At 41.6% G+C, this 13670-nt stretch overlaps 1 protein-coding gene across 22 annotated transcripts in view; it reads left to right on the forward strand.

Moving 5' to 3' along the window:
- Positions 1-11881, forward strand: part of B3GALT1 (beta-1,3-galactosyltransferase 1) — a 629012-nt gene extending 617131 nt beyond the window's left edge. For all 22 annotated transcript variants that reach the window (XM_086356192.1, XM_086356225.1, XM_086356300.1 and 19 more), the window contains one exon: positions 6964-11881. In XM_086356192.1, the coding sequence (XP_086212318.1) occupies positions 7192-8172 (981 nt within the window). In that variant the 5' untranslated portion in view covers positions 6964-7191 and the 3' untranslated portion in view covers positions 8173-11881. The remainder of the gene's footprint in view (positions 1-6963) is intronic.
- Positions 11882-13670: the final 1789 nt, after the last annotated feature.

Raw genomic sequence — 13670 nt, forward strand, 5'->3', positions numbered from 1 at the left:
TCCAAATAGACACACTGAAGTCCTAGCCCAGGGCCTCAGAAGGTGACCTTGTTTGGAAACAGGGTTTTTAAATGAAGTCATGAGGGTGAACCCTAATTTAATACGACTAGTGTCCTTATAAAGGGGCTTCCCTGATGGCTCAGTGGGTAAAGAATCCGCCAGCAATGCAGGAGACACAGGTTCAATCCCTGGGTCAGGAAGATCCCCTGCCTGAGGAAATGGCAACCCACTCCAGTGTCCTTGCCTGGAGAATCTCATGGATAGAGGAGCCTAGTGGGCTACAGTCCAAAGGGTTGCCAAGACACGACTGAGTATGAGCACAGACAATCCTTATAAAAAGGAGAAATTTGGACACAGAGACACAAACAAGCAGAACGCCAAGGAAAGATGAAGGCAAAGATCTGGGTGATGCATTTACAACCCTGGGGCACCGAAGATGGCCAACAATATGCCCAAAGCTAGGAGACAGCCATGGGACAGATTTTCCCTCAGAGCCCTTGGAAGAAGTGAACCCAGCCAACATCTGTTCAGACTTCCAGCCTTTAGGACTGTGAAGCAATAAACGTACCTCATTTAAGTTCCTACTCTGTGTTTATTTGTCACAGAATCCCTAGCCAATGAATACAGTAGCTAACCTACATCTCTAGGCATGTAGGACATTTGCAAGAGTGTGTGGAAAGGCCATAGCTGAGGAACATGAAGCCAAAAAATAAGAGAAGGGCAGAGATCAAAAACCAAAAAGATGTTCCTAAGAAAGCATTTATCCCAAAGAGCCAAGCAAAGAAACAAAAACTTAGTAAAAGACTCAAGAACTAAATCAGAAATACTTGAGACCTTCTATTCTCAACTCCACTGTCCCCCTCTTAGAGACTGACCAGTTTAACCAAAGTAGCCCTGTCCCCTTGCAGCGCTGTTCAGTCTCCATCCCCCGCCGCATCACTTTATTTGTATCACAGCATGTATCTCTATCTGAACGTATTTTTTCCTTCATTTATCATGTGTTTAATATCTGCCTACCTCTCCTAGAAAGTAAGCTCTCCATCCATCTTACCATCTTAGAAAACAGAGCCTGGCATCAGCAGGTGTTCAGTGCATCTCTGCTGAGCCAGTGAAGGAGCTGTTATATTCCTTAAGACAGAGGACATGAAAGCAGGCCATTTGCTGGGACCCCTTACCTGTGGCAATGGCACCCCACTCCAGTACTGTTGCCTGGAAAATCCCATGGATGGAGGAGCCTGGTAGGCTGCAGTCCATGGGGTCGCACAGAGTCAGACACGACTGAAGTGACTTAGCAGCTTACCCGTGGGTGCAGGGCAGCCAAAATAATTGTGAAACCAGCTCAGTGCTAACTGAGGTTTAGGAAGTCAGAGTTGACTTGTGCCTGCTTGAACTATGATGGAGGACATGAACGTGGCACCCAAACCATGCATACATCACCCAAGGGACACTACCCACTTGTTATTAGGACTGACCTCTGGCTATACAACAGAACTTTTCACAAATTCAGAGACTTAAAAACAATAAGTTATTCAAAATAACAGACTATCCAAGATGCAATTTCTAGGAGAAACATGTGCCTCTCAAATTGAAAATTCTGCCCCATTAACTTCCTGAAACGTGAAGGTGGATGGTTACAGAAGTTCTGTGAATGAAGGTAACCTGTGATACAGAAAGGCCCCGGAGTGGGGGTGGGTGGGAATCTTTTAAATATTGTACTTAAATGTTTCTACATGGAGGGATTTGCATTTAATGGATGACAAGTTAATGTGTAGTCAGTCCTTATAGTCTGTGTTAGTCACTCAGTTCAGTTCAGTTTAGTAGCTCAGTCGTGTCCGACTCTTTGCTCAGTCATGTCCAACTCTCTGTGACCCCATGGACTGTAGCCCACCAGGCTCCTCTATCCATGGGATTTTCCAGGCAAGAGTACTGGAGTAGGTAGCCGTTCTCTTCTCCAGAGGATCCTCCCGACTCAGGGATGAATCCAGGTCTCCTGCATTGCAGGCAGATTCTGTACCATCGGAGCCACGAAGGAAGGATGCTTAAAAGGAGTAACAAATATTATCTGTGCCACTTGCTATTTTACTTATACCATTAAGGTATCTGTTAAACAGGGATTTGCTTTGTTTTGTTTTGTTTCAATTTTGTAAAACTGAAGGAGCTCTCTGGAGGATTCTGCTGTCTGGAGGATTCCACTCACTCCTTCCCCAGAACTATTAAGCTGATGAATTTTCTTAACTTTTCAGTGGACTTTCAGCCTTGAGTTTTCCAGGAAGAAAATAGAGTTCTCTAGCAGGAAAATCTTTACAGGCAATCCTACGTATTTAGAAGAATCGATCAATACATGTGCTTGGATCCCAAATCCTGAACCCATGGACTGACAGAAGCCCCTCGCCCCATTGGAACGTGCTGTTTGTATACCAATATCATCTGCTTGCCTAGCATTCTCTCCCCAGCAATTCAATACCTATAATGGATTTGGAAGCAAAGCAGATGCTATTTTTGCCCTTATTTTACACCCAAGGCCACTGAGACACAGTAAACTACAGAGCAAGTTACTCAAGGAGTAAAACAAGAGCATCTGGCCTGTTACCAACAACTTCATCCAACATACAGGAAATTACCCTTTAGACTTCAATGCACCAGGCTACTCTCTCCTCTCTTTACTTATATTACTCTTTCTGGTCCAGAGGCATATCTCTGTGCTTGCTTGACCACCTGGGAAATCTGTTTGGTTATGAGCAAAAAGGACATTTTTGAGCACCCCTTGCTGTGGGTCCACAGTATCCTTGGCTACTCCTTAGATTCTGGCTGATTTCTTTTCCCATTTCAAAGCCTCTCTTTTATGGGGGACCGAGATGTAGCACTGTGCCTACTTCTGTTCTTGTCTGAAAAAAAACAAAAAGTCAATAGAAAGAGTGATTCTTTCAGTGTGTGTGTTTTTGCAGGACTTCAGAGAAAAGAAACTACAGTATTTCTGAACCTCTTCAACATCTACAGCTGGTACCCCTACCCCCAGCATCTTCACCTTCAATCTGCTCTTTGCAAATCAGAATTTTTTTGTTGATTGGGGAGCCCCACAGAACTGATGTGGTGTGATGTGTAGCAAACCAAAATGAATTAAGAAAAAAAAATTCAAGCGATGGACACACATCTAAGAAAATAAACCTGTGTCTCTGGGAGGACAGCAGCCCAAGATGCTCCCTTCCACCCTGGGCTTTCCTGTGCCAAGGATTTTGCCTGTAGTCCTAACAGGCCTCAGGAAGCTTGGGGAGACTACTTGCCTGGTTACTCACCTGATGTGTGGTCTTGAACAAGCTACTTAGTATCTCTGAGTTGCCATCCCCTCATCTATAAAATGGAGAAAATCCCTCTCTTGGAACACTGTGAGCAAGAAAGTTCTATGAAATCCATGACATCAAATGCAGCACGCAGCACAGTGCCTGGTGTACTGTGCGCTGTGCTTAGTCACTCAGTCCTGTCCAGCCCTTTGCAACGCTATGGATTGTAGCCCACCAGGCTCCTCTGACCATTGGATTCTCCAGGCAAGAATACTGGAGTGGGTTGTCATGCCCTCCTCCAGCGGATCTTCCCAACCCAGAGACTGAACCCAGGTCTCCCGCATGGCAGGTGGATTCTTTACCATCTGAGCCACTGGGGAAGCCCAAGAATACTGAAGTGGGTAGCCTAACTCCTCTCCAGGGGATCTACCTGACCGGGGAATCAAACTGGGGTCTCCTACATTGCAGGCAGATCCTTTACCAGCTGAGCTACCAGGGAAGACCAAAGTAAGTGAAATTGTTAGTCGCTGAGTCGAGTCTGGCTCTTTGCAACCCCCTGGCTCCTCCGTCTAATGAATTCTTCAAGCAAGAATACCAGAGTGGGTAGCTGTTCCCTTCTCCAGTGGATGTTCCTGACCCAGGAAATCAAACCCAGGTCTCCCACATTGCGGGCAGATTCTTCACCATCTTGAAAAGCCACCAGAGAGGCCCCTGGTGCACTATATACATTTTTAAATGAGACCTACAATAAGTGGTAAGAAGCATCATGTTCGTTAGCTGAATAGGGAAGAATGCTCATTCTTCTATGAAAATGTATGTAAATACATGTACTCACTTCATGTTCTCGCCTATTCCTCTTCTGTTTCTCCCTCTGTTAGCTCTTTTTAAACTGCTCAGGTACCTATATTTATGGAGTCTCTTCTGCTAGAAAATCTTAGCAGAAAGTTACCAGATAAAATGAATTTTCACTAATTCTTCTGGGGCATAGAACTATGGGAGATAGATATCCTTTATGTGGAGGAATGAATTGCTCTTGAAAATCAGTGCACAGGATTTGGGGAAGGTAAAAATCCTCCCTTACACCCTTTAGACTGCAAAGATGGGTAACCAGCTCCTCAGCTCAAACAGTTTCTGAGTGCCACTCACCATCTGCCCCCTGCCTGTCTCTGTAAGTACCACCTCCATCACTGTCTCCTCTTCCTTTACAGTCCTGGCATGTGACAGGCTCTCTCACTTTTTGACTTGGCATGTGCTGTTCCCTCTGCCTAAAATGCCCAACCCTCATCCAGATAATTCCTAGATGTCCTTGAAGATTCAGACTGGATAGCTTTTCTGAGCTTTCCTTGCCATTGTCCCCAAGGCAACCTCTTTGTTAAACTCTGGGTGGAGATGGAGGAGTGGGATTGATTTTGCAGTATAAGGAGAATGGTGCCCTTTGGAGCAGAACTCTGCACATTCTGCAGGACCATACCTAGGTCTCCCAGGCCCTGTCCGTCAGCCCAGCTGTCCTGTGTATTCCATTAGCCTTATGATGAAAATGTTTATCCCACTGTTCTAATCATTTACTTGAAGTCTTTCCTCCTGGATTATGAGTTCCTTGAGGAGGCATTTGGGTTCTATTTCTGTTTCTCCAGCATGTCACATGCCCCATTCTTAACCCACCCCTCCATTGATAGCTTGATTAGTGACTCCAGAAGAGAACTGGATAGAAGCCTCTTCCAGTTGATGCTTTTGGGTAGTCCCTTAACAGCTCAATGATAGGTGGCTCACAGTTTAATAGAAAAGTATGAAAGGTGACAAGGGCTTATATCATCATATATGATGATAAAGGCAAGCTCCTAAGAATCAGATCCTAGGCTAGGACAGTGGTGGAGAAAGTTTGGTTTCTAGTCCCATCTTGAGACTCACTCACATCCCTGTGGCATTCAAATGGAGGCGATGTCTGTATATCCCAAGGTGAGAAGTCCTTTACTAAATTCTCTATTGCTGATTTCTCTCACTTCCTTTGACTTACTGCTTAAAGTTTCAAAGCTTGTTGTACTTCTCACCTTTTTTTTTTTTTTTTAATCACCTTCAGTGCAACTTAGAGCAGAAATTCCCTCCAGAAGGCCAGGGATACTGGAGCCTATGTTTACAGAGTGTTTAATATGGGTTGGATGGAGGCCTGACTGTGCCTGGAGTCATGCTGCTTGAAGCCATTCTGATGTTCATTTAGTTAGAACCATAACTACACTGAGTTATTGCTGGCCTCATACGTATCATATACTCACAGCAGTGCTTGGCATAGACAAGAAGGTGTGTGTTGCCTCCACTGTTGCCCATCAGGTCTTTTCATTTCATTATCACTATTGTGCTTGGAAAAATGATTTTCAGTCTGTAATCTCAGTTCAGTTCAGTTCAGTTGCTCAGTCATGTCCGACTCTTTGTGACCCCATGAATTGCAGCATGCCAGGGCTCCCTGTCCATCACCAACTCCTGGAGTTCACTCAAACTCACATCCGTCAAGTCGGTGATGCCATCCAGTCATCTCATCCTCTGTTGTCCCCTTCTCCTCCTGCCTGAGTTCTTTCAATACAGTCTATACATCCAAGAGCACAGTTTTCTTTGAAGCAGACTTTGGTGAAACTGATTTCCATTATTTGCTGTCTCTGTCTTCTAAGACACATTTTGCTGTAACCAAGAAGGAAGAGATGATTATTTACATGAATGGATGTTGTAACCTGGCATATATTTATAACTGACATGCTAGCAGCTGAAGGTCTAGAAGGGATTAGGCTTTTGAAGGGCAACATTTTAATTTGAACACCAGTTAAAGAGTTCTGCCACATCACTGAATTTCTGGCCCCCAGGCTCCATGGTCTCTCTTACTACACTCCCACTGTGTTTATAGGCAAGTGTAACTAAGTAAAAAGAATTACAAAGGAGACGGTATAATTTCACCAAGGAGACGTAAGGGTGAATTGTTAAAAACCACAAAAAGCGGTACCATTTAGATCAGCTCCAAAATGAATGTTGCTCACTGTCTGGAGGTCACTAGAGCCACGGTCTCCGTGCATGAGGAGTAAGGATATTCTCCGTATGAAGTGTCATGGAAAGAATGAGGAAGTAATATTTGTGAGACCCAAAGAAAGGGGAAAGTGAGGAGAAGTTGGGAATGACTTCTAAAAGGCAAAGGCAAGGGAGATACTATCAGCAGAGATTTTCTACTGGCAATCCATTTTCAAGAATGGAGCTAGAGAAAGCCAGGAGATGTTGAGATTAACCTCATCAGAATGATTACTTCATCAGAGTCAAACAAACAATAACTTAGACTTGAGAAAATATGAGACTGTGTGTGAGACTTCCCTGGTTAGAAGAAGACTTTATCATCAAAAGTATTTAACTGCAAAGAAGGCCTCTTGTGAAGAGGGAATCTTTTATGACAATTACGAATATTCTGTTTCCTTCACATTCATCTTTATAGTATATTTGCTAATGCCACGGAGGTATGAATATCCATAAACACCTTCCAGCAAGGAAAGAAAGGTAGAATGCTTGTGTCAGGGAGTTTTCAATACTGATGGAAATGCATGCCTATGTTTATTTTAATCAGCATGGGTCATTCTTACAGGCTCATTATGTTTATCTGAGGATGTGAAATGACTAAATAAATCTGAACGACAACTGTACTTTATTGATTTTGCAGAGTTTAGAGGAAGATTGATGAGGCTGGACCCTTGCTTCAGGTTTGGAGGCAAGTAGACTAAATACAGAGATGCCAGACAGCCACTGAGGCCCATGGACAGTCCTGCACTCACGCTGATCTGTCGAACTTTAAAAGTTCCTAGTACTATGCAACCTTTGCCAGACGAAAAGAAACTGATGCCGAGAAGGCATACTCTTCAATACTGGGAATAGACGTGCTCTCGGGACAATGGCTTCGAAGGTCTCCTGTTTGTACGTGTTGACCGTGGTGTGCTGGGCCAGCGCTCTCTGGTACTTGAGCGTAACTCGCCCCACTTCCTCCTACACGGGCTCCAAGCCATTCAGCCATCTGACGGTTGCAAGGAAAAACTTCACCTTTGGCAACATAAGAACTCGACCTATAAACCCCCATTCTTTTGAATTTCTGATAAACGAGCCCACCAAATGTGAGAAAAACATTCCTTTCCTTGTCATCCTCATCAGCACCACCCATAAAGAGTTCGATGCCCGCCAGGCGATCCGAGAGACCTGGGGCGACGAGAACAACTTCAAAGGGATCAAGATAGCCACCCTGTTCCTCCTGGGCAAGAACGCCGATCCCGTTCTCAACCAGATGGTGGAGCAAGAGAGCCAAATCTTTCACGACATCATCGTGGAGGACTTCATTGATTCCTACCATAACCTTACCCTCAAAACCTTGATGGGGATGAGATGGGTGGCCACTTTTTGTGCGAAAGCCAAGTATGTCATGAAAACAGACAGCGACATTTTTGTCAACATGGACAATCTTATTTACAAACTCTTAAAACCCTCCACCAAGCCACGAAGAAGGTATTTTACTGGCTATGTCATCAACGGAGGGCCCATCCGAGATGTCCGCAGTAAGTGGTATATGCCCAGGGATTTGTACCCTGACAGCAACTACCCGCCCTTCTGCTCGGGGACCGGCTATATCTTTTCAGCTGATGTGGCTGAGCTCATTTACAAGACCTCACTCCACACCAGGCTGCTTCACCTGGAGGATGTGTATGTGGGACTGTGTCTTCGAAAGCTGGGCATCCATCCTTTCCAGAACAGTGGCTTCAATCACTGGAAAATGGCCTATAGTTTGTGTAGGTACCGCCGAGTGATCACCGTGCATCAGATCTCTCCAGAAGAAATGCACAGAATCTGGAATGACATGTCAAGCAAGAAACATCTCAGATGTTAGGATTTTTACCAATGTAAATATGTGTTTCTTTTCTTTTTTAAGAGATGAGGCTTAGGGTGTAGGTATTTTACAGGTGTAACCAAGGGAAATGAACTGGTGAAGGGGTTTATAAAAAGTATTTTTCTTCCCAATCCTAGTTCCTTTTTTGAATCGCCAATTTCCACACGTTAAGCTATGCTCATAGAAATAATACATGGGTTTACAAGGCCAGATTTCATTCTCAGGTCCTAAGGTACTGCATTTATCTCAAAAAGCAACTTCCTAACGAAGGCTAGGATTTACATACTGTGCATCTGAGATTAAAAAAAAAAATCTGGTTCTGGGAAACTGGAACTCATTGTAATGTCTTCATATTCTTTCTGCAAAAGTAAATAACACTTTATCAAAAACAATTCAGAAACAGCACAGTCAGGGAGACACACTGGATGTGATGATTCATACTGCATGTGATGTTACATTGAACTTTTACATATATTGCCATGGAATGTGTACAGTATTTCCAGTTCCACCAAGAAATGAACTTAGTACTGGTAGAGAGGCTGCAGTTAAGTAAAATGGAAATTTATACTTGAGAATCAAATATTCTCTCTGTTTGGAAGACAACTCTGCTTGCTGATCCAAGGATTAAACCTGGTCAGCAGGTGGAATGTATATAAAATGCTACTTAAAAAATAAACAGGAGATTTGTTTTTGCTCTTTCAGAACAAACATTACCTGGTGCCTCCAAGGAGACTTTGCCAAATGTAATTTCACCTGCTTCCTTCCGTACAATGTCACTAAATACCTTTTACAGTTTCTGGTTCAGACAGGCACATGTGTAGAAATGTCGGTAGGAGGCCAGAAGGATGATAAATGACACGGAGAAAAAATAGAAATTTACATGTGCATTGTAATTAGCATGAGCTTAGCACTGGTGTCAAATGCCCCTTCCATACATTTACAAAGCTCATGAAAAAATATTTGAGGAGGGAGCAATGTTACTGAAGGATTTAGGTCTACTGTTGATAGATGCAATCTCTTTAACATCCGATACATTTAAGTATCTCTAACAGCAATGCTGTTCAGGGGTATTCTGGAAGCTCTGTGATTGAGGATTATGGGAAGGAAGGGTGGGGAAGCTTGAGTTCAGGTTCTATGGCTGCCATCATGTGAATCATGTAAGCCTGCAGCTTCACTTTGCTGTGCTTCCATACACTCATTTATAAAACAGCTGGAAAAAACACCTACCTTACAGGTGCTGTGAGAGCAAATTGCATTTGCTAAATATTTGGGGATCCTTAGTTTTAAAGGTGCTACTTAAAGCAGTGTATCATGCATTATGCTAAATGTTAAAATAACTACATAATTGCCATGATGGTCATCAGTAGTAGTAACATCATTGTAGTATAATATCTGCCAAAATACAGATCAAATATAACAATTAGTGCACCTGATTCTTCTAAGACTGACTTTTCCTTGAATATGTTAGGTGTTTGGGAAGGCTTCGATTTCTCTGTCATTTCTTCTGGTTTCAATGAATAAGTTATTACTTCAGTGCATTGCCTTGATATCCCAGGGTGCTGACAGGAAAGGCAGCTGCCTTTCTTGAGGGAGGAGCCTCTGGCTGCAGGTACATTATAGTCACTGAAGCACACGCTTTGCAAAATGTATCACATCCAGTTAGATCTCAGGAAACATTTGGTCTGGGTTCTCAGTAAGAACTTTGAAGCCTGGCAGAGGTAGTCCACCTCTGGCAGAAGAATAGACACTCAGCAAACCCACACATTGCACATTTCCAGCACTCATTAGAAAACTTCTGTTTGCTTCTGTTCAAAGAAAGCACCACAACTGAAAGAGTATACCTTTTTTTTAAACCTGCCCTTTGCAAGCCCCTCTGGGAGTTCATAGCAAATAAGCAGATGAAATGTACAAATGGAAATCAAGGCTTATTTCTTGAAAACACTGAATCTCTCATCTCCAGCCCAAGAGAACCTAATAGGAGACAGACCTTCCTGTCCCTTAATACATCTTCATCTCAAGTCAGCAGGACCACTGAGTTTGATTAGATAATAACATTAGGTAGCCTGGAGAAAGATGGATCAGCACAAGGTGAGCCACCCTCAAACCCCCAAGTCGCAACTGCTGTGAGTTCCAATCACTGGAAAAGTCTCACAACTCTGAACTTAGTTTGCCTGTCCATCATGTAGTCGAATCAAGGCCCAGTCTTATGCCAACGTCTTGCGTTTACCTTGTGCTCAGTCGAGCCACCTTCAGTGTTAAGGAACTGCACATTATAAACATCACATGTATACATCTGTGGGTCACTTATAAGTGTGTGTGAGTACATTATGAATAGAGCCCTAGTCTTGAAAAGGAGCAAAAATCGAGAATCATGTTTTAAAGAACTATTTCCTAACTTTTTTATGCTAAGTAGTACCCATGTGACAAACATGTAAATATTCATCAAAAACCATATGTATATATTTTAAAAGGCATTTTTTTCTTCTTCCCAGCTGTATGTATTGCTAGAATCTGCTTGCTATGTACATTTCCTTCTGCATGGAACTTGGTGAGGCAAGGTCATTTGTCCAGTTTCAATAGCCTAAAGCATGGTTGCCCTTTGTTTTTTGAATGTTCCAAAAATGTTTAAATCAAGTGATCAGGAAAAAGCTCTAATTTTCTACTTTTGCTAATTTTATGACACTGGCCAAATTAGTATTAGTTAACAAATCAGTGATTTGTTAAGCCATTTTTAAACTTATTATTATTTCTTTGACATAAAATAGTGTTTCAGACAGCATTTTACCAGAAGTCAATTCAGACAATTTTAGGAAAACCTTCTCACTGTCCCCCACTTGTTTTGTTCATTATGTATCAGATAACAAAAGATATCAATACTTCATGTCTATACTCTTAAATTTTCATTAAAAATTTTTTTTGGGGGGGGAATCTGTCTTTGGTGGCTAGTTTGTGTGGCTTTGTGTCTTCTTATATTGGAGCAAATGTCAGTTTCAATATATATTATTGTATTTTTAAAAACCAAAATCAAAAAATGAAGATCGTTTTCAATTTGAAATAAATTCAGAAGAACAAAACCCCTTTGTGTGACATGACATGGGGAAAAGAAACTCTTTACAGAGAAGCTAAGGAAGGAGTTTTTCAATCAAATCTCTTCTATTAAAAGACTGAAATATTTCCATAAAACATCTGGGATTCATTTTCTACCTTTCCTAATATGTGGGTTTAGGGGGGAATTGATTATGTAATTTCTTCTGTAAAGGTGAAGATAGTTTTTATAAGCAACAAAGTAACTTGTGAATGAAAGAAGCAATTTACTAGAAACGCTTGTTGATGATAATTGACATTTAGGTATGTCGTTATATATGAATGATTGTATTTATGTATTTATTTGTCAAAATTGTACATACTGTTTCACCAAATGTAATTGTCTGTAAAAGTGCACTCTCCAGTTTTGTAGTACAACTTAGGGTTACATGGGTTGCCAATCAAGCTGCTAATCAGAATACTATTTTTTGTATCAGTGTTATAAAACTGAAAAATAGATGCTGAAAATGTCTTTACATTCAGTTTCTTCACCTTCCTTATGAAATGTAAAGTGTTGATTGAAAGCACGATGCTAATGTATAAGCCCATCTGTCATGAGGAAGATTATGGCTCCATAAAGCTGATTTTTTAAACCATGGGGACAAATAAACAGAAGCAGAACAGACTTTCCACTTGGCTTCTTTTCTGAAAGAATCTCTTTGGCGAGATGTGATTATTGGGATTAGCTGATGTCCTGTTGTCTCGTTAACCTTCCTCACAACCTCAATATCAGTGACAGTTCAAATCACTTGGAGCTTGTGCACAAGAGCCCATAGCAACTTGATAGTCAACTCAGAGATGACTTGGTTTAGTAGGCTATGGACTACTCCAGGATTTAGGAAACTACTATCTTCCTTGCCCTTTGGCAACTTTACATAAGTCTGTGTTAAATGTAATGGTTAAACATGCCAACAAATTCAAATCCAAAGAGCATTATGTTGATAATGTGCAGTGAATCAGGACATGTCAAATCCAAGGCTAAAGTGTCATCCTTACATTTCACACACATGTATCCTTTGGAATATTGCATACTCTTAAAAGTTTGATGAGACTGGAAAAATATCAGTCAGGCATTCTTTGCAGCTAACAAGTAGGTGCTGATTGCTGATACCTGACTTTGCAAGCAAGAGACTAATAGCTCAAAAGGTAAAGTCTATCAGGTGAGTTGAAATGTGAGTAGAACATAAAAACATGAATTAAGACTTGTATTCAATGTGACTTTTAAAAAATTTTATAATTGGAGTATAATTGCTTTACAGTGCTGTGTTAATTTCTGCTGTACAACAAAGTAAATCAGCTATATGTGTACATATATCCCTTTCCTCTTGAACCTCCCCCCCACCCCTCCAGGTCATCACAGAGCACCAAGCTGCTTCCTGTGCTGTACAGGAGCTTCTCATCAGCTATCTGTTTTACACATGGTAACATATATTTATACATATGTCCGTGCTACTCTCTCAATCCATCCCACCCTCCTCTTCCCACTCTGTGTCCCCATGTCCCCACATTTGCATCTCTGTTCTGCCCTGCAAAGAGTGGCACATATATACAGTGAACTATTATTCAGCCATAAAAAGGAATGAAATTGGATCATGTGTGGTGATGTAGACAGACCTAGCATCTGTCACACAGAGTGAAGTCAGAAAAACAAATACCATATGTTAACAAATACATGTGGAACCAATGTGACTTGTTACAAGGACCAACATCAAGAGCAGTGCTCTGAAAGTATGGTCTCAGACTGGGAGCATCAGTGACAAATAACGATTTGTTAGAAATGCCAGTTCTTGGGCTCCCCCAGAAAAGCGGGCTTGTGTCTCAGCATTATGTTTTAATAAGCCCTTTAGGTGATTCTCTTGCACCCTATAGTTGAGAACATTGATCGGGAGTAGAGATTGGCAAGCTACACTCTGTGAACCACAGCTGACTAAGAATGGATTCACAGTAAACATTTGCAATGACTCATCAATAGGAGAAACTAACATTGAACCCCAACTAAGCAAAATATCTCAACAGGAAGATTTCCACTTTTCTCATTAGTAGATGTGTATTACAAAAAAATTAAAAATATACTCAATCATTATTTTATTATGTTTTCAAACCATCAATACACAAACTGAAAAAAATGTGTTGCTTGTTATATAAGTACTTTCCTGTATCTTCAACTTTGCCTCTTGGTTTGCAAAGCTTAAAATATTTATTATCTGGCTCTTTACAGGAAAAGTTTGCCAACCTCTGGCTTAGAGAAAGAGAAAAACATCTGAAAAAGGTGCAACATATGAAATTCCTCCACTTGTCAATGAAAAGTCACATCAGAAAAGCATCCTGGAATTGTCTCCATGCAGCCAGGGAAATGACAATGGAGTCGTAATAATGAATTGCATTAAAAACCGACAGCTGCATGTATTTTTAAA

Source organism: Bos grunniens, chromosome 2 (genome assembly GCF_055505025.1).
Source record: "Bos grunniens cultivar Pamir isolate PY7600 chromosome 2, Bosgru_T2T1.0, whole genome shotgun sequence".
Classification (NCBI taxonomy): Eukaryota; Metazoa; Chordata; class Mammalia; order Artiodactyla; family Bovidae; genus Bos; species Bos grunniens.